The following is a 20,531-nucleotide window of genomic DNA, read 5'->3' as shown; positions in this document are numbered from 1 at the left end:
TTACATTATTGCATTAATTTAATTTAATTGATCTATTTTGACACCTTGCTTATCAGCTTTTTTGTACTACCCTAGCACTTACAATGCTTATCTTTCATTCATGGATCATGTTTTTGAATTCACCATTCCCTTCAAACAGACCATCTTAAGATGTGTCTTTGGATTTTCTCTGTTTATTTGATAATTTGAAGAAATATCAGACAGATTTGACAATATTTATGCTCAAAATTCTAAAAATGTATTGAATACTTCCATGGAATAAAATATAATGCTCTTATTCAATAGGCTTGTGTAGACATTTAGACTGACAACAGTTCTATTTTGTCTTAATTGCACAGTTTAATTTGTGGAAATCTATAAACAAATGTCCATATGATTATTTGCTGCAGTATGTGTGCTTTATAAATCTGTATGTATCAAAAGTCTCTGTGCATTTTTTTTTTTTTTTTTTGGCGCAGTTTCTGTTCCATGTTGTATTCTGCGTTAACTTTAACTTATCACTCACACAGTGGATGAAACCCTGCTATTCTTTTGATTCTGTTCTGTTTTGGAGCATAAATACTTGTTTGCTATGTGATGTGTTGCTTTGCATAAAAGGCCTAAAATAAACTTATGAAAAGTATAAAGGCTGGGACTGTATCCAGGAAAAATATAAAGTGTTTTCCCGTTATTTAATTATGAGCGAAGACTAAAATCTTTTGTTTCCTGTGTTTTTACTGACTCGTCTGACTCACACAGATGATATACGGCCCCCACTGCTCACTTTCTAATGGTTTTTACATGTTTATAGATCTCATAACAGTGTTATTTGCACCAAAACAATTGTGTTTCAACATTTCTCATAAAAAAAGAAAACCAAATTCCTTTGGTTTTCATTAGGTTTAAACACAGGATCATATGAATCACAGCAGAATAGAAAGGCTAGAACTCCTAACAACTCTGGTTTCATGACATCAAATGACCTTACCAGAATGTAGGTTAGCTTTAGTCATAACCCGGCAGATATTTCATGGCCACAATGCTAATTTCTTGGAAGAAATTGAGTCATGAATTTAATCCTTTTAATCATATCGTTAGTCACCTTTTATATTTTTACAACCAAATGCCGGTGCACACACTGGATTGTGGGATATCATAGGCAGTGAAGGATATCAATGCTGCAATCATGAAGGCCCCCTTAAAAGTTAAAGAAACATTGGATTCCTGTCTTGATGCGGACGCAGCCAATATTAAGTTCAACACCAATGGGATTTTCCATTGAAACTTTCTGCAATTTGAGTCATTATTAAACAACATGGTTACAGACAGCGTATATGAATGGATCTCTAAACTATAGAAGCTCATTTCTGCCACTGAATAAAAAAATAATAAAAAGGAAATTACGACTTTTTATTCACTTTTTTCCTCGCAATTCTGACTTTATCCGAATTTTGAGATATAAACCTGCAAATGAAAGAAAAAAAGTCAGAGTTCCAAATTTATTTCTCACAATTCTCACTTAATTTCTCAGAACTGAGTTTATCTCTAAATTCTGACTTTAAAATCGGAATTGTGAGTATTCCTTAAGTCATGAGATATACAGTTTTTCTCAGAATTGTCTGATACAAATGTGCAATTCTGACTTGCAATTGCGAGAAAAAAAGTTAGAATTGTGAGATAAAATGAGTCTTTATTAATTTTTTTATTCAGTGGCATAATCGGGCTTCCATATTGGCATGTTCCATCATGCAGAACCAAAACTGTGACTGAACATGAACAAATCGTAATACTATACATCCATTTATTTATTGAATGTTGCTTGAATGTAGGACTGCATCAAATTATTATTTTGATAATTAATGAATCCAACCATTACTAGAATGATTTATCGAGTAATTGTCTAGTATTATTGTTCAGCTTATAATCAGTTAAAATAAAGGGTTAGACATATCATAACGTAAATAAAACAAGGTAATCACTTAAGCTTTTGAAAATGTCGAACAATTATATAACTTTTGTACAATTACAATCATTATCTTAATAATGTTGACTAATTTTAGCTGTACTTGAATGTTGTTATGAGACACTCATGGTCCTGATTGGTTTCGTTTAGAACAGTTTTCTTTGTGGAGTAAAAAAATAGGTAAAAACTGCCAGTGTGTCTACGTAAAATGTAATTCAATACTATGATGATTGAACTGTTGTGTAAAAGCATTAGCACAGTGCTGTTGCTCTGCATATCAGCAGTAATTATTTGGGCCATTTGGGCCTATACATATAGGCTATGCCGATATTCAGAAGCACTGTTTGCAATATTACTTACAGTAAATGTCATACAAAGATCTTATTTGATAGCAGTTCTTTTTTTTATCTTAAAAAGTTTTTTTAAAGCTTCAAAGTTCATGTTAGCTACAATAGTTCTAAAGAAGAAAACGTAAAAACTTTTATTTGTGCGCCTCAAACTGATTAAAAGTTGATGGAGGTAGGCTATGTTCAAGTACATTCTTACCAAAATATCCTTTTTCTTTTGTTCAGTTCAAATGCAAGTACAAGGCCCTGTTTACTCTAGTGCGTTTTTGTTTTATAATTTTCTGCATTTCAGAAACAATCTCCGTCTAAACTAGACAACTGAAACGCATGTCACATGACTATTCATGCAGGTACAACCATATTAGATATGTATAGGTAGATTCCCTATTATTTACATGGCGGACGCATCTACGTGCTTTGAGCAGTCGAATGGGGAATCTAACGTTACCTAGACATATCTACGGGTACAACAATGAGCACGATGTTACTGTTTACATGGTTGTCAAGGATACACACATAACTCTACACACAGATTCAAACAAATTTAGCAGCATCTCTCTCGCAAGTTTAACTGCTTCAAGAACAGTGACATTTCACAGAGAGATTGAGAGTACGAGTATGTACATAGGCCTAATTTTGGGGACAAAACATGCAAATACTTTTTTATCCTGTTGTTAAATATATTTGCTTGGTCAGAGTCATTGTGGACTTTGGATCTTTTTGTTGCAGGTCTTTTAAAAGAAATAACAGAAATGGGTAATACTTTAGAATAATGGTCCATTAGTTAATGTTAGTTAATTCATTAATTAACATGAACAAACAATGAACAATACATTTATTACTGTATTTATTAATCTTTGTTAATGTTAGTTAATGAAAATACAGTTATTCATTGTTAGTTAATGCTAATTCACAGTGCATTAACTAATGCTAACAAGCACAACCTTTGATTTGAATAATGCATTAGTAAATGTTGAAATTACCATTAACTTAGATTAATAAATGCTGTAGAAAGATTGTTCTTGCTTAGATCATGTTAACTAAAGTAGTTAACTAACATTAACTAATGGACCATTATTCTAAAGTGTTACCCAGAAATGTTTTGGCAAAGTGATATTGAACTGTAATACCGTCAAGACCTGCCTGGAATTTTACATTTTTACATCCTAAAACATTAATCAACGAATCAGATTCAAGCATTCCAAATAGCCCTTTAATATAACTGAGATTAATGCAAATGACAGATGTAGACTAAATATCAAACATCATTTCTCTTTTTCAATTAGTAGCCCTAAAGTTTGTGTTCAGGGAGAAAAAAACAATCAATCATTCTTGAAATGACAGCATCAGATGTCCTTTCCTTCTGTTTTCCTTGTATTAAGGGGAAAGCTCCCTAAAATCTTAGAATGAGGAAGAAAACTTGATTTAAAAATAAATAAATAGAGAAACTGCTGGTGAGTCATGCTCCTCTAGCATTCAGAACATATTTATAAAATTGTCTAGTAGTATATGACTTTCTGCACAAGTTATCCCCATCAACTGTTAACATAATCTGGTTTTGACTAGAACCTTTTGTTCAATCAGTTTGCAAGGGCACCACCTTAAGTGCTTATTTTCAAACGTTTATTGAAAAAATATAATGAAAATGCTTTTTTAAACTATTAACAGTCAAATGGTGTTTGACATAACTCGATTTTGCCTGTCTAATAGACTGAGTATGTTTATTTTGCATAGCCCTATATGATTGCCAGTCAGATATATTATTAGAAGTGTTTGCTCTACGCCATAGAGTGTGTTTTTGGCAAATAGGCTCTGACAAATCTGGACTGAACCAAGGACAATTTTTTTACTCTAATCTTTTTAAGAGGAGCATGTTTGTTCAAAACAGTTCTGAACAAGAATTTCAAATATGCCCACGTCTCCACAAACTTCAGGAATAAGCCCAATTCTGTACCAGACCATATCAGCAAGGTCATTCACAAATACATGTTCGTGAATTTAAAAAAAACTAACATTTGAAAACAAACACTGGAGGATTTCTTAAGGTGGTGCATTTGCGAACACAAACTATATGACTTTGACAGAACACTCCAGATGTATAACTCTCTGGGCTATTAGTAAAGATAATGTCAATTAATGAACCAGACTCCATAATCTTAGTATTTAATCTTGTAGGGGCCTGCACAATCTGGGACAAGTTTAGTGCATCCAGTTGTAATTGTTAGGATGATGGAGGGTCAAACATATCCCAATTCAAGTCCCCTAACAAAATAAATTCAGAAGAGATGTAAGGAGCAATTGTCTCACTTAAAACAGTCAAAGACGTGCAGGAGCAGAGGGCGGTCTATAACCAGCTATAATGATAGAGAAATATTTAGATAAAATGATTGTTTTTTATACGTATTAACTCAAAATGTTTAGCAACTGATTTTGCGGTAATTACTGAGCACTTATTCTTAGAATAACCAGACAAAAAAATATTTTAACCAGGAACTGAGACAGCAAAATTAGAAATAGATTTCTTAAGACCTGATTCAGAGATGACAAGGATATCAGGATTTGCAGTAAACTCAGCAACTTTAGGAAGAAGACTACGCATGTTCAAATGCATCTAATCCTCAACTATTTTCTTTAGGCTTTTACAATTTATTTGTGATTTTAAATTGTAAATTAATTTTAACTCTTTAATTTAATAATAATACTATGCATTTCCCTATATAGTTTGAGTTTTTTTTTTTACTTCTCCTTTCACTGACTCGTTTTGCTTTTGCAATTCATTCTTTGCTCTATTCATTTAGTCAACATATTTCATTTAAGTTAGCTCTCATGAAAGTATTATGTCTAAGATATGTCAGAGTAGACAAAAACAGTTGATTAAGTTCCCAACGTCCCATGACTTTACTGTGTGTTGATATTGTGTGTCCAAGGGAACAAATCCCTGTCTGGCTAAACAACATAAGAAATACCAGCACTGTTGGGCAATCCAAGGCTGTTAGCACCAGCAATGTTGTGTTTGTTAATATGAGACTGAGTCAGGGTCAGCTCTGTAGTTTCTGAGATTTTAGTGTTTCTATAACTCATTTCCACATTGGAGATATCCGCTCCAGCAGTACCTGGAGCCAAAATCAGTGAGTCATCACGCCAAAACCAAATTAAGTTTTTTTTTATACCCTCCATAGTAAAAAATAATAAAAAAAAATAAATAAATAAAAAAAATTGTATATGTATATGTGTGTGTGTGTATATATATATATACATATATATATATATATATACATATATATATATATATATATATATATATATATATATATATATAATACATTTATTTCATACTAATTATAGTTCAAATCTATTAACCTATATACTGACGTATTGCTGATATAAAAATTATAATTCAACTTTATTTGGAGTACTACTTGTGCTCAATGCACATTTCTTAAAATTTCTAAAATATGTTTTAATGCCACTATTGGTGAGGATTGTATGATCTTTGAATAATATGTCTTTAAATGCAAGATATTTAAAGTGGACATAATAGTTACACTTTAGCACAATCAAATTTGTAAGGATTTGTATCTTTAATCATTCAGTTCATAATGTTGGCACATATTTTCAAAAAGTACTTTAAAAATAGAATTTGAAGATTGAAACAAAAAACAAAGTTTAACGAACGTTACTATTTGCAAAAAGGATCATTGCTCGGTCATTGTTTTACACTGAATGTGAGAGTAAATGAGCTCATATGGATAAGCAATGCTAAGTGTAAAGGCATGTGTTTGTAGCCTAATACCGCAATATAGTGATAAAATATGCACATGAATATGTAAATATAGTTTAAACACAACTCGAAGTGCAATCAACACACATAATAATAATTCCTTAATTCCTAATTCTAGGCACTCAAAGCGCTTTACATTTGTCAGGGGGTATCTCCTCGTCCACCACCAGTGTGCAGCATCCACCTGGATGATGCGACGGCAGCCATAGTGCACCAGAACGCCCACCACACACCGGCTTAAGCCAATCAGCAGATATGGGGATTTTAGGAGGCCATGATGGTCAGAGGCCAATGGGTGAATTTGGCCAGGATGCCGAGGTCACACCTCTACTCTTTTCGAAAGACATCCTGGGATTTTTAATGACCACAGAGGTTTAACGTCTTATCCGAAGGACACATACAGCAATATCCATATTATACAAATGCATGCCTATATTGGATGTTTTCATTAAACATGAACATCTGAATAATGTGAACATGAATATCAGATGATATCAAACAGGTTAGACAGGTTTATAATACGATATACATATTCATTTTGACTCCACTGGAAGGCTCAGAAGTGCAGTGTTCGGCAGAATCGTTGTACGGAGAACAAATGGTGATTTAGAATTTCTACTTTTATAGTGAATTATTGCACAATGTTTATACTTGTTAGACATGGATTCCAGGAACCATCCTATCATCACACCACCCTGAATGCATTCAAGACGTTACAACCCAACCCTGCTGGTGTTGTAGGTGAAACAGGTTGTGTCTCTAAACTAGAGGTCAACAGATGTTTTTCCAGTTCTAGTACAGTATTTTAAATAATAGCTGTGTTACAGCTGTTATATAAAAAAAAATACTTAGCCTATATAAGAAGGTAGATTTAATGAAAAGATATGAAAAATGTCATATTTTTTTCATAAAGTTGGACATTTTACATAATTATCAGCATAAGGTGCCACATAGCCTGCATTGTAGATAGAAATTAAAACTTGTATCGGAACATGAATGTGTGTTCAATAAACTACTTTTTTCTGGTTTCTCTAGTTTTGTTGTTTGTTGAAGGCATGTGCCTTTATGAATTCCTTTCCCTGATATTTAGGCTACAGGAAGTAAAGTGACAAATAAAATTTAGTTAGTACCTTACTAAATTTAATTCATGAAATAAGAAATAATTAAATTTAGGCTAATTAAAAGGCAATTGCACATGCATATTATTTTAAACAAAAATATTGCGGAAAAAACGGATATTATTAGTTATCCATTTACAAAGTTTTTTGGAAAACTTTACTATTTCAACTTAAATGACCTATTTAAACTTTCACGACCAAGCAGGTATTAAAAAATTAAAAGCGATTCGCGATTGACAATTTTTTCTAACTCGTGTAGTTCAGAATTGGGAGAGGAAGTGACATGGAAATGAGTGTATTTTGCTGAAGATGGTCCTACTCCTCCTCCTCCACATGATCTTCTCCTGACTGCAGGGTTTGTCTTTAAAAGCTGAAGAGCGGAACAGTGAACACACGGTCAGCTCCCTCCGCGTCTGATACACGTTAACTTCAACAGAGAAGTGTTTGACTGAGGGCATATAACCGACCATGAGCTCCTCACGCGGCGTGGGACTTTATTTGACGCTTTTACTCGCTCTTCTGTGCGATGCAACTGAAGGTAAATGTAACTTTTTAGGCCTGCGTCACACTAATGTTTTCATGTCGTTTGCACAGAACATAGCTCAGACATGGAGTAGGCTACTTTTGTATATATCTTATGTTCAGGATTTATGAGAAGGAATATAAAATCATGGGGTGTTTATGACTAGAATTTTTTTGTCATGTTTTGTAAGGCAGTGTTCGTTTGTGAATAGATTTCCCCCCCCCATGCATACCAGAGTTACATAAAACATGCTGGCAGATGTTCTGGATGTTATCCAAGTATTTTTGTTTCTTCCCTCTAATGACTAATGCCAATGTGTCCTACTTTTCCAGACTTTCCTGTCCAAAGGGAAATTACTGACACGCTACTGGATGAAGGTCTGTTTGAATTATATTCTGAAATTTATACCATAACCACTCCTCCATATTTTAACTAAACAATCTGTAATTGAATAATATCACAGCAGCATGTTATTGTAAATGTCAGCGATTCTTCCCTGCTAAAAAACTATAGAAACCATCACAAGAATTGTATTGGTTTTAATGAAAACTGTAATATCCCTGTGGCTCTCTTCTGGTAATTTGTTGCCTTTTATTGGTGTCTTATTAAACCGCTAAATCCTAAGGGAATAGGTCTCAAAGCACACCACTGGAAATTTTTTTTTTTAATGGTTCATATTTGATGTTTTGTAATGGTATTTGTAATTGAAACCATCTGAATTTCTGTGATGGTTTTTATTGTTGTTTTGTTTTGTGGATCCACAAATATTTAGTTCAGCATGATTGTGAGTTTCATGGATAAAACAATATAGTTAATGGGCAGTTAATATAAGTAATTAATTTAAGGCAGTTATTGTGTAAGATTATTGATACCATTTGTCTGTAAGATTATTGCTGTAAATGCTGTTTGGCTGGATCAGAATAAGGTCACAGTCTGAAAAGACAAGGAACTCTTACAAGAATCAACACCTGAACTCAGTCTCGCAAAACAGCACACCCAACTGAGAGAAGCAAAAGCTCCACACCTTATACATGATCCTCTTCCTTTACTCACTCTCCCCTCATTTCAATCTAAACACAGGACACTGCAGAGGACACCAAAACCACCTTTCTTAATCAGTTTATTACAATCCAATCAATGTTTGATGCTGTTTGAAAGGTCTCTGTGTGTCTGGTAAAGGAGTCTCATTCTATTAACATAAGAATAGGGAGCCATAAATATTGAAAAGTGACTACTTCACACAAATTACCTTGTGTATGTAAATGAAGTACAGCCTCCCACAGTAATCAAAGTTACTCACATGCAACCCCCAACTGTGATATGCTAAAACTCCTGCAACAAACAATACCATTTGGTAACTTTGGGGTTCTTCTGCATATTTAATTAATAATAAAATCACTAATTTGGTCAAGTGTGTGGATGATGACTTCTAGAAGTGTTAGCTGTGCTTCATACATCACTATACAACTGTCAGTAGTAGACAGTGGTCCTTTTTTGCCAACAAAATTTTGCTCATTTGAATCCAAGTTTCGCTCGTAATGTCATCACTGATGATTAATGCAAAGCAATTCTTATCATGAGCCTGACCTGATTGTTGTTTTCTTTCATTCGCAGATGACCTTCAGCGAGAGATGCCAGTTCCCCCTGAGGGTGAGGCCATGATCAGTGATTGACTTGTCCTGTTGATTGATCACTTGGTTTATATTTGTAATGAATATGTGACAACTTATTTTCATCTGTAAAGCAAGAGTTTACACTTATTTCAGTACTGGAATTTTTGATGATGCAGAGACCAGTCATCCCTGACCTTTCCAAAGTGATGGGTGAGTGATCACTTGCTGTTTCTCAATGTAAAGTTAACGGATTAGTTTGATTGGTGTTTTACCTCCTCTCCTGGGTTTCTTTGTGTGTATTTAGCTGCAGGCTCTTCAGACATGATTGACAGAGAAGTCACAAACTTTCACCCTGAGAATGCTCCAATAGGTACAGTTGCATGCTATAATGTGTTTTGGTTTGGGAGTTGAGATTGAGTTGGCCAGTGTGTCTTGACTAAAAAAAGAACTTGGGGTGGTCTTTAGATTAACATTTTATACAAAAAGATCTTCAATATTGTTTAAGAAGTCCTGGACTCAATTAATATAGCACTGGTTGAACTGCAGCATTTTACAGATTTTTAACCTGTCAAAAGTTTTGGTATTATTGGTGTTTACATATTAAAAATGTCTCATCAGGTCGCCCAGTGTTTGGCCCTCGCTCAGTGGGACCCAGGATGGGTCCAGAGGTTCATTTCCCCCCTGCCTTTCCATTTACAGGCAACCTGCAAGATATCTGTCAGTTCAGTAAAGCTCCGGTCCGGTATCCTAGGGACGTGTTTCCTCAGAGTGGCTTTGGCCGTGAGCATCGTCAGGCTGATGCTATCAATCAACTCCAGTCCTGGTACGGTGTCTGCTGTGGCATTAATGGAACATCAGAAGAGCAAATCTGTTGTGCTGAACAAGCGGTGAGAGTCTTGACATTATTATATTATTATATTATACCTTCTTATAAAAGGTGTAGCTTTCACAAGACTATATTTGGGAAATGAACCTCATCCTTGTTCTCTCAACAAAAACCGAATAATTATTTTTGGCTTTTGGATTATTGCGTAAAAAATGTTCTGCTACCAACAAAAGTATATAATTCTTACATGTTTTGTTCATCGTGATGATCTTAACACACCTTTTATGAATTTTCACCAGTATTAACCAGTATTTCACAAGTATTAACGTAGGCTATGTAGGCTATAAACAAACTACAACAGTCGCATGATTTTAAGCCTCTCTCTTTCAGTCTTTATTTAAAAAAATATAGAATTAGAATAGAATTTGCTAGAGTGTTATTATAAACCTAATGAGGTTATAAAAGCAGACTAGTAATTAGATGGGTTAAACATTTTGTATAATGATATCTAATGTCCACGACAGCCTCCGCAGTCCCATTTTGCCATTTGTTCGCAACCACCAAAAATCTAAACGGGGTATTAACGATGTATTTTATGTTGTAGAATAGATCATGACAATTTGTGCAGCTTGCTTTTACCAAAAAAGAGTGTTTTTCAACCCATTGACTTCAGGATGATGGAACTAGAAGTTCTAAAATGTTAACTTGTTTCGAGTGCTAACATGTCATCCCTGAAGCACTCTATTGCCTGTTTCCAAACAGGTTTCCAAACCGCACCTGTCATTTGTCAATCCAGCACCAAACCTCTACCATTATTTGAGTCTGTAGTGCTAAAACTGTTTGAAAACAGAGTCACAGGGCCCTATCATACACCCGGTGCAATGCGGCGCAAGGTGCAGCACAAGTGTGTTTGCACATCGTCAAATAAGCAATTAATATGCATTTGCACCCATTTGTGCGCCCATGGGCATGCTGGTCTTAAAAAGAGGTGTGTTCAGGCGCATTGCTGGCACATTGCTTTTTTAAGGAGCTGACAATAGACTGCGCCATAGGCCAACTCAAACCTGGTTTAAAGTCTAAAGTCAATGGCGCAAGATTTTTTTGTTATTTAAAGAGCGCGTTGGTAGAAAATGTGCCTCTGGGCGGGTCCACAGTGTGCGTTGACATTATTTATTACACACAGGGATGTGCATCACACAAACAGGCCAAATATTTAGATTGTTTTAGATCGTTAAAATAGTTTTTATTTACTCTCATCTGGTTTAACTGCATTGCTAAAGCAGAGACCCCAGATTTCAACAGAAATTAAAATAAATTTTAAAGCCAGTTAAATAATTGTTTTCCCCTGCTTTGCCTTTGTAATTTACTGCATTTAAATTTTTTTGATGTTGCTCAGTTCTATTGTTTACTTTGTCTTTTTATGGATATTGTTGTGCACTGATTTACTGTGTTTCCAATCATTTAGTGGAAGAAGAGTCTGTCTGCCTACTGTACTGAGGAATTCTCTATTAAAACCAGTCACTACTTCTGCTGCAAGAAGAGAGGGAAGGCCAGATGGAGCTGTTTTGATAAGGAGGCTTCAGATTCTTCATATCACGTCTCCTCCGAAGTCTCAAACGGCAAAACTACAGAAAAGATTCAAGGCTTCAAATATAACTCCAGATCTTGCAAAGGGTAGGTTTCTACTGGAGAATGTACAGTGTGTTTGTAGTTGGAGTTTTTAATGGGCATTTTGAAATTTGATGATTGTAGTGTTACCTGAGTGAATCAAAATGAATTAGATCATTCAGCTGTTACTTTGTACTAATTACTATATTCTAAACTTTACTGTGCTTGAGGTTTTAACAAAATATCGATAATACAGAAACATTTAATTTAATTGCTTTTATTTTATGGTAAACATTTATGTAAACCCTGATCTCACATTTGTTTCATAATGGCTTTTTCATGTAGTTTACAGATCAAAAAAATGTTATATGCCCCATATGTTTCTGTTTTTCCAAAAAATTTTATTTTAAAATTAATGCAGTCATATAAATAACTGTAATGGTGATGTGGTGCACCTTTTTTTTTTTGCTCTGTATTTCTAAATCTAAAATGCACACAGTATTCAGTAATGTTCAAGCAAAAAACTACTAATACCCTGTGTAATTGATCTCTAGTAAATACTCTGTTTTAAACCAGTGGTCCTGACTAGTTATTCTTGAAATCCTGTTGGCTCAACATTGGTTATGCCACATGATAGATGTTCACATCAAACAATTAAATAAATTATTTTCAACGTTGAGAATACATTTTTTTTAACTGTTTAAGTACTGGTCTTTCTCTTCTGCTCTCATTTATTGTCAATTTTTGATTTAATGATTAAATGATGAAAATAAGTAGATTGAAGACCCTAATGTTTTATTTCTAGCAATTCTCACTTTATTTCTCAGAACTGAATTTATCTATAAATTCTGACTTTATAACTCGGAATTGCAAGTTTATATCTCAATTCTGAGAAAAAAAAAGGCAAAAAGTAAATTGTGCCATTTGTATAACGTGATAAAATGTGCAATTCTTACTTGCAATTGTCAGTGTTGTCACATCACTTTCAATTGCAAGGAAAAAAGCTAGAATTGTGAGATATAAAGTTTTATTTTATTACTTTTTTATAAGACTAATAAAAAAAAGATATCATATCTTGTGCATTCCATTCATATTTCATTATACAGAAGTACAGTACACCAATTTTTTGCTTTTGCCTTATATATACATATAATATCTTGGTTTCTCAGTGTGCATGAGTGCATGTAAACTTGTACAGGGTTAATATGACGTGTTTAAACTTCTGATTTTCATATTTAGCTATGAAATAAAAAATAATCCCTGTGGTTTTGATCTGAGGAATTGAAATGCAACTATTTATGTTTCTCACTTCCATGCAAAGGATATTATACATCACATTTTCAACTGTCGGTTCAGATCTTTAGATGTGTGTGTGTGTGTGTGTGTGTGTGTTTGTATTTTGCAATCCTTTTTCAATTTTTCAGTTGATGTTTTGACGGCAAATTGCTTGTTCAATTTAAATGTGAATGAAAGTGTTGTCTCTATCATTAAATAAATGAAATCTAAAGAAAAAGTGTTTTGTCATCTTTATTAAAAAAAATAAGGCAGTGGAGTTACATTCGATTATGATTATTGATCTAAGTAAAAAATTAAATAAAATAGATCCCAGTTGACAAAACATGATTTAGGTCGACTGGACTAGAAAATAATAGTCAAGTCAACTTAAAGAAATGTTTTACCTGTACTAATTCCACTCTAATGGGAAGTTGTTTCAACAAGAAATATGTTGTCAAGATAACAAAAAAAATTTAGGCAGCAGGGTAACAAAGTATTTTTAGTTGACTCAACAAATTCTTTTTTTTTACAGTATATGGCTTAAACGTTTGCCTGGATAACAAAATAATATTTAATATTAACAATTATTAAAATGTAATAATATTTGCTATGGCTAAGGGCAAAAGACCAAATCCTGATAAACTCAGTTAACCTTAATTCATATTCTTGTAGGAGTTAAATAATTATCTCTTTCTTCTTTAGTAGAGCGGTAGGCTATTCTGAAAGAAAACGCAGAACATACCAGATTCGTTGTAATAACGAGTCATAAACACATTCACAGCTGTAAATCCAATTTAGTTAGGAAGGTAAGGGTGCACTGAACGAAATGACTTCAGCGCCACACCAGCAGTGTCAAGCCGGAAGTGGGCGGAGTAAAAGGTATCTCAATAGGCATGGTGCCTCGTAGTGTTTTGGATCATTTAAAAAAATGTAATCTACGTTGATATCAAGTCAGCATTTATTTTTTGTAACAAATCGGATGGGTGTACTTTATTTGAATACTTTTGGACTGTTGAAAGAAAAACACACCTGCCTACTGCCATTAAACAACTTGGAAGAGCCAGGACCATTTTTTATTGAACTCTGATTGGATTCGTCTGAAAGAAGAAAGTCATATACACCTAGGATGCCTTGAGGGAGAGTAAAACACGGCCTAATTTTCATTTTTGGATGAAATAACCCTTTAAGCAAACAACAGTATTCAGCAAAATAATAAAATACCAATTATAGAAATACCTTTTAAATACCAATTATAGAAAATTAAAGGAATATGTTTTCTAAATTTTGAAGCTGTTTTCCAGCGCAAATGTCTAAATTTTCTAAAAAGGGTTCACGCAAAAAAATAAATAAAAATAAATAAATTCTCATTTACTGTATTAAACGTCAAGTTGTTTTAAACCTGAATGAGTTTCTTTCTGTGACAAGTCCCAGATAGGTGACTGCCTTTCCTTTGTGTGTCACAATCAAGTTGAGTTTGAACACTAACATCCTCTTGAAATATCCAGTAAAATAAAATGAATGAAAAAGAAACATATTGTGTGCATAAATAACCCTTAACTGTTTTTTAGGCCATTCATACAGGCCTTGCAGTCAGTTTGGCTGAAGTTAGAGGCTCCACATGTTCCGATGGAGAGAAAACCCTGACACTGCAGCCACATTTTGCTGCACACTGCTCATTTATGGGGTACACACTGGTCTCGTCTGAAAGACAAATCACTAGTTTTGCCTGCTCAAACACAATTTTCACTCTTTATTCAGTGAAATTTTAATCAGATTTACTAAAAGTAAAAACATGCCAGGTCAGTCCTAAGAAATAAAGAAATGGTGTTGAATAGCCACTGCAGGTCTAGAGTGGTGTTTTCTGTGCCCTAGTTTTTAGTGAAGCTGTGCAGGACTTGCCAACAGATTTAAAAGGAAGGTTCATTGCCAGTGAAGAAGAGATCAACAGCGATCATGAAGTAACGATCACAACCCATTATGAAGAACTTCTGCATGAATAAATGGGTTGAATTCTAAATATATGTGCTAGTAAGAACTAATGGGCGTGTGTTTAAGCAGACACTTTAATTCATTGGGAATATGATCACATTTCAGAGTTGTTCACACATACAGGAGCAAGGTCACACTGTTAAGACAAAATCATGTATTAAAAATGCATGTATAAATTGAAACCATGAAGTGCACTAAAGACAACCAACAGCTTGTAAATTGCCATGATCCCGCACCTTAGGCAAAACCCAAAATACATTGCCACTGATGTGTTGGCAGTGTATAAAGCTGGTACCAGCTGCTAGCAAACTACACCTGCTAACCAACACAAACTTAAGTGAACCATGCACTTGCTTTTTCTGTATATCCTGGCCAAACTGACACTGTGCTGCTGCCTGCTACACACCACTTTTTATAAGTAGGCTAAGTTTCTCTACCCATGAGGTTTAAAGGCAACTCTAACCTCATCAGCTGTAACTGATTGAAAGAAACCTTTTTTGCTAATGAGCTACACATGTGGCTATAAAACCTGAAGGCCTGTGGTTGGATGGCGAATACCCTGACTTATTAAAACTGGTGTTTGTAGCAGACAGCTGATGTCAGTGGTTATGGCTTTTTCTTTAGGTAAGTTTATTTAATTGTGACACAACCCACTCAGTTTTAAATTGACATTTTAGCATGCAAGACACATGATTTTGTCTCTCAGTGTTGCCTTAGCCTAGTTTTTTTTATGTGTGGTCGCTGTAGAATGTTAACTTTCCTGAAGGTAAGTGACGATAGAGCAACATGATTTATAATTTTTTTGTGTGTGTAGTAGGCTACACTGCTATACTCCCAGAAATAAGAAGAAATTGAAGACCGCTGGTTCAAAACCTCAGAAAGTATTAGATCGGGATAAGATATGATATATTTTTTCTTTGACTAACAAAAAATATCTGCTGTTTAAAAAATTCAACACAACAAAGTGCTTATGTACACAAAGAAAATACACAGACAATGTAAAGACAATGAAAAATGTAGGTTACATGTGTGTGGTTTTCCAGCTTGTCTACCCCCTATGTCTACACCCTCTCTTTCCTCTTTGTATTGAAGTTTGATTAAGGACCAAAATGCCCCCAAAAAATCTGTAAAAAAAATAAAAATACAGCACTAGCCTACGCGTTTATATCAGGTTTATATGTAGAGCCACACTGCGCACCACTTGGTGGCGATAATGCACCAAATCGTTGTCGTTCTCGCCAATACAATCTAAGAAGAACAAAACAAATTACCGTTGATGGATAAACCAGGCGGCAAGGAAGTCGACCGGAAGTTGAAGTCGGCTGGGGGCCGCCATCTTGTAGCAGAACTTCACTTGCGTTAGCATCCCTTTGACATCCCATTCATTTTGGCGTCACTTTGACAGCAAATAACTTTACATCTGAGGCATTTAAAGACTCCATTTGTCCATTATTTATTTCTACAGATACACGACAATGTATAAAGGGCTCCATTACCTCCTATGTTACATTATGGCCCCGTAGAAACAGTTTTTGTAAAAATACGATTGCGTCATAACCACGCGACTCTCTGTCGCACAGTAGAGAAATTACCGTACAGACAGGAGGGGAAGCTCGCAGGCAATCGGGGAGACATCAAGAGAGAAGCCCATAGATATAGAGTCCATAAAAGCAACGGGACAAAATATTTAAACAACGTTTTTGGGGAATTGGAAATAATTCGGTATGTGGCAAGTGAATACATATGAAGTAGCTTTTATCCACAAACTTTAATAATTTATCTACTTCATTAAATATTGAAGTATGGGTAACGGCCGGTATATTGACAGGGAATGGAGAAATTATCAGGAAATTATACAGGCAGTGTATGAAAAATCTCAATGTCAATCGAGGTTAACGTTCTTTCATTTATTTACAGATCTACGCTTGAAGATGAATGTGATCCCTTTCATCCTGGTCAGAAGCAATCTACAAAATGTCATAGCCTACATAACGTGAAATAAAGAAAAAAGTTTTTTGTTCAAGTGTTTTTGACCATGATTTATTAGCCAAAACTGCATGATTTAACACCTAGCTCACAATTATTTGAATATTAGCCTATGGGCAAATGTTTTATGTGAAGAGATGAAATCATGTAGAACAAGAAGCAATTTAAGAGACTATAAATGAACAGCCTATATTGAATCGATACGAAAATGACTCGAGGGGACATTGTATACTGACAGTATGGTTCCTGGATTATATATGTCTGTTTTGGATGGGTTACTATTCGGTTTGATGTAGATAGAAGGAAACGAACATTTTTTTAATGTGTGCGTTTATGCATGTATGTGTCACAGTGTCTGGGTTGTGTTCCCTGGGTTTCCACTAGGTGTCCTCAGTTCCCACAGTGTTTATCATTTATCACTTCCTGTCTCCTTATTTGGTCACCTTCCTCCTTGTTTAGTTAATTGATTGTTCCCCACCTGTCTCCTGTTTCCCCATCATCCTTTTGTGTATTTATACCTGGTCTGTCTGAGTCTTAGTCACGGAGTCCTTGTTTAATGTTAAATGTTAATTCATGTCCGTCAATGCCTTGCCTTGCCTTGCCTTGCCTTGCCTTGCCTTGTTTATGTTATGTTTGGATTTACCGGTTTTGACCCTGCCTGGACTGTGTATTCTCTTTGGATTTCCCTTTATTAAAGACGTACTCGCAATTGGTTCTCTCTCCTGTGTTTTCCATAACACCGAACGTGACAGAAGGACTCCGTCACTACAAGAGCCAGCGGTATGTCGGCTTATGTCTCCTCCCCAGCCGCAGTGCGGGAGAGGAGTGGATTTGAAGGAACTCGCCTGGTGGTTTTCCGGGGAACCAGAGGAGGTCGCCGAGGAGGGAGTGGTCGAGAGGATACTCAGCACCGCTCTCAACCAGGGCCGCCCTTCGACCCGGGGCTCATGTGGGATGGATTAGAGCCACCGTCTCACCATGGCGGACGGAGAGGAGAGAGGAAGCGCACGTCCGCCACAGTGGCGTCACTGCCCATGATGGCCGCTAGTCCAGCGCCACGGGGCAGGATGGACGCCAACACAGCACCACAACCCAAGGCGATCACGAGTCCAGCGCCACGGTGCAAGATGGCCGCCAGCTCAGCGCCAACGCCCAAGAGGGCCGCTGACTCATTCTTGGACTATTTCGCTACGCTGTCCAAGATCCTAGAGGTTCCCAAGACGGTTGACGTCATGGCTGCTGAGCCAGCGCCACAGCACAAGATGGCCGCCAGCCCAGAGCCACAGCACAAGATGGCCGCCAGCCCAGAGCCACAGCACAAGATGGCCGCCAGCCCAGCGCCACAGCACAAGATGGCCGCCAGCCCAGCGCCACAGCACAAGATGGCCGCCAGCCCAGCACCACAGCACAAGATGGCCGCCAGCCCAGCGCCACAGCACAAGATGGCCGACTCAACGCCTGGGTCTCCAGACAAGGTGTCACCGACTCGCCAAGAGAGAGGGCAGAGGAGGAGGAGACAGGCGTCTACCGTTCCTCAAAGCCCAGAGGACGTTCCCGAGGCGGTGCCCGATGCTGTTCCGGAGGCCGAGGCGGTGCCCGATGCTGTTCCGGAGGCCGAGGCGGTGCCCGATGCTGTTCCGGAGGCTGAGGCGGTGCCCGATGCTGTTCCGGAGGCCGAGGCGGAGCCCGATGCTGTTCCGGAGGCCGAGGCGGTGCCCGATGCTGTTCCGGAGGCCGAGGCGGTGCCCGATGCTGTTCCGGAGGCCGAGGCGGTGCCCGATGCTGTTCCGGAGGCCGAGGCGGTGCCCGATGCTGTTCCGGAGGCCGAGGCGGTGCCCGATGCTGTTCCGGAGGACGAGGCGGTGCCCGATGCTGTTCCGGAGGACGAGGCGGTGCCCGATGCTGTTCCGGAGGACGAGGCGGTGCCCGATGCTGTTCCGGAGGCCGAGGCGGAGCCCGATGCTGTTCCGGAGGCCGAGGCGGTGCCCGATGCTGTTCCGGAGGCCGAGGCGGTGCCCGATGCTGTTCCGGAGGCCGAGGCGGTGCCCGATGCCGAGGCGGTGCCCGATGCTGTTCCGGAGGCCGAGGCGGTGCCCGATGCCGAGGCGGTGCCCGATGCTGTTCCGGAGGCCGAGGCGGTGCCCGATGCTGTTCCGGAGGCCGAGGCGGTGCCCGATGCCGAGGCGGGGCCCGATGCTGTTCCGGAGGCCGAGGCGGGGCCCGATGCTGTTCCGGAGGCCGAGGCGGGGCCCGATGCCGAGGCGGTGCCCGATGCCGAGGTGGAGGCCATTCCCGATGCGGTGCCCGAGGCCGCTCCCGATGCGGTGCCCGAGGCCGCTCCCGATGCGGTGCCCGAGGCCGCTCCCGATGCGGTGCCCGAGGCCGCTCCCGAGGCCGTGACCGAGGCAGTGCCCGAGTCCGTTCCAGAGGCAGTGCCCGAAGCCGAGGCGTCTCAAGTCTCCACAGGCAGTCCAGAGTCGAGTCAGGTTCCAGTTGACCCTCCAGAGGCGAGTCAGGGGCCAGTGAACTCTCCAGAGTCGAGTCAGGTGCCAGTGACCTCTCCAGAGTCAGGGCCAGTCACCGTTGAACTTTCAGAGTTAAGTCAAGTCACTGGGTGGTCCGCTGCTCCGCCCTGTTGGACTCCGGCATCGACCACAGAGGCGTGGTGGTCGTCTGCTCCACCCTGGAGGACTCTGGCCTTGACCACAAGGGTGTGGTGGTCTTCCGCTCCGCCCTGGGGGGCTTCCGCTCTGACCACACGGACGTGGTGGTCTTCCGTTCCGCCCTGGGGGGCGTTTGCCCTGACTACACGGTTGTGGTGGTCTTCCGCTCCGCCCTGGAGGACTCTGGCCTTGACCACAAGGGTGTGGTGGTCTTCTGCTCCGCCCTGGGGGGCTTCATGTTGTTTTTTTTCTCTCCTTTTGTTTTTGTGTTAATGTCGGTCCCTGTTCCTTTCTGTTAGTCTGGCCCTCCGTCCCTCCCCCTGAGCCTCCACCTGTCCGCCTCCCTCCTGGTCTCTGTTTTGTGTCTGTCTTGGAGCGTCTGGGAGCCGCTCCTTAGTAAGGGGGTACTGTCACAGTGTCTGGGTTGTGTTCCCTGGGTTTCCACTAGGTGTCCTCAGTTCCCACAGTGTTTATCATTTATCACTTCCTGTCTCCTTATTTGGTCACCTTCCTCCTTGTTTAGTTAATTGATTGTTCCCCACCTGTCTCCTGTTTCCCCATCATCCTTTTGTGTATTTATACCTGGTCTGTCTGAGTCTTAGTCACGGAGTCCTTGTTTAATGTTAAATGTTAATTCATGTCCGTCAATGCCTTGCCTTGCCTTGCCTTGCCTTGTTTATGTTATGTTTGGATTTACCGGTTTTGACCCTGCCTGGACTGTGTATTCTCTTTGGATTTCCCTTTATTAAAGACGTACTCGCAATTGGTTCTCTCTCCTGTGTTTTCCATAACACCGAACGTGACAGTATGTGTGCATGTGCTATTTGAATCAATTTTAATAATTTTGGATGATTGTACAT

General features: G+C 38.4%; 1 protein-coding gene across 3 annotated transcripts in view; it reads left to right on the top strand.

The window, feature by feature from the left end:
• Window positions 1-7,485: 7,485 nt before the first annotated feature.
• The window catches only part of ecm1b (extracellular matrix protein 1b), a 136,722-nt gene continuing 123,676 nt past the window's right edge, over window positions 7,486-20,531 (top strand). The window contains exons 1-4 of one of the 3 annotated variants that reach the window (XM_059567404.1): window positions 7,487-7,726; window positions 8,044-8,088; window positions 9,326-9,361; window positions 9,478-9,534. In XM_059567404.1, the coding sequence (XP_059423387.1) occupies window positions 7,657-7,726; window positions 8,044-8,088; window positions 9,326-9,361; window positions 9,478-9,534 (208 nt within the window). In that variant the 5' untranslated portion in view covers window positions 7,487-7,656. Of the gene's footprint in view, window positions 7,727-8,043; window positions 8,089-9,325; window positions 9,362-9,477; window positions 9,535-20,531 lie in introns of all 3 variants that reach the window. The other 2 variants (XM_059567401.1, XM_059567400.1) reach the window with 2 other exon arrangements.

Source organism: Carassius carassius, chromosome 15 (assembly GCF_963082965.1).
Source record: "Carassius carassius chromosome 15, fCarCar2.1, whole genome shotgun sequence".
Taxonomy (NCBI): domain Eukaryota; kingdom Metazoa; phylum Chordata; class Actinopteri; order Cypriniformes; family Cyprinidae; genus Carassius; species Carassius carassius.
This window is presented reverse-complemented; position numbering and strand designations above follow the sequence as displayed.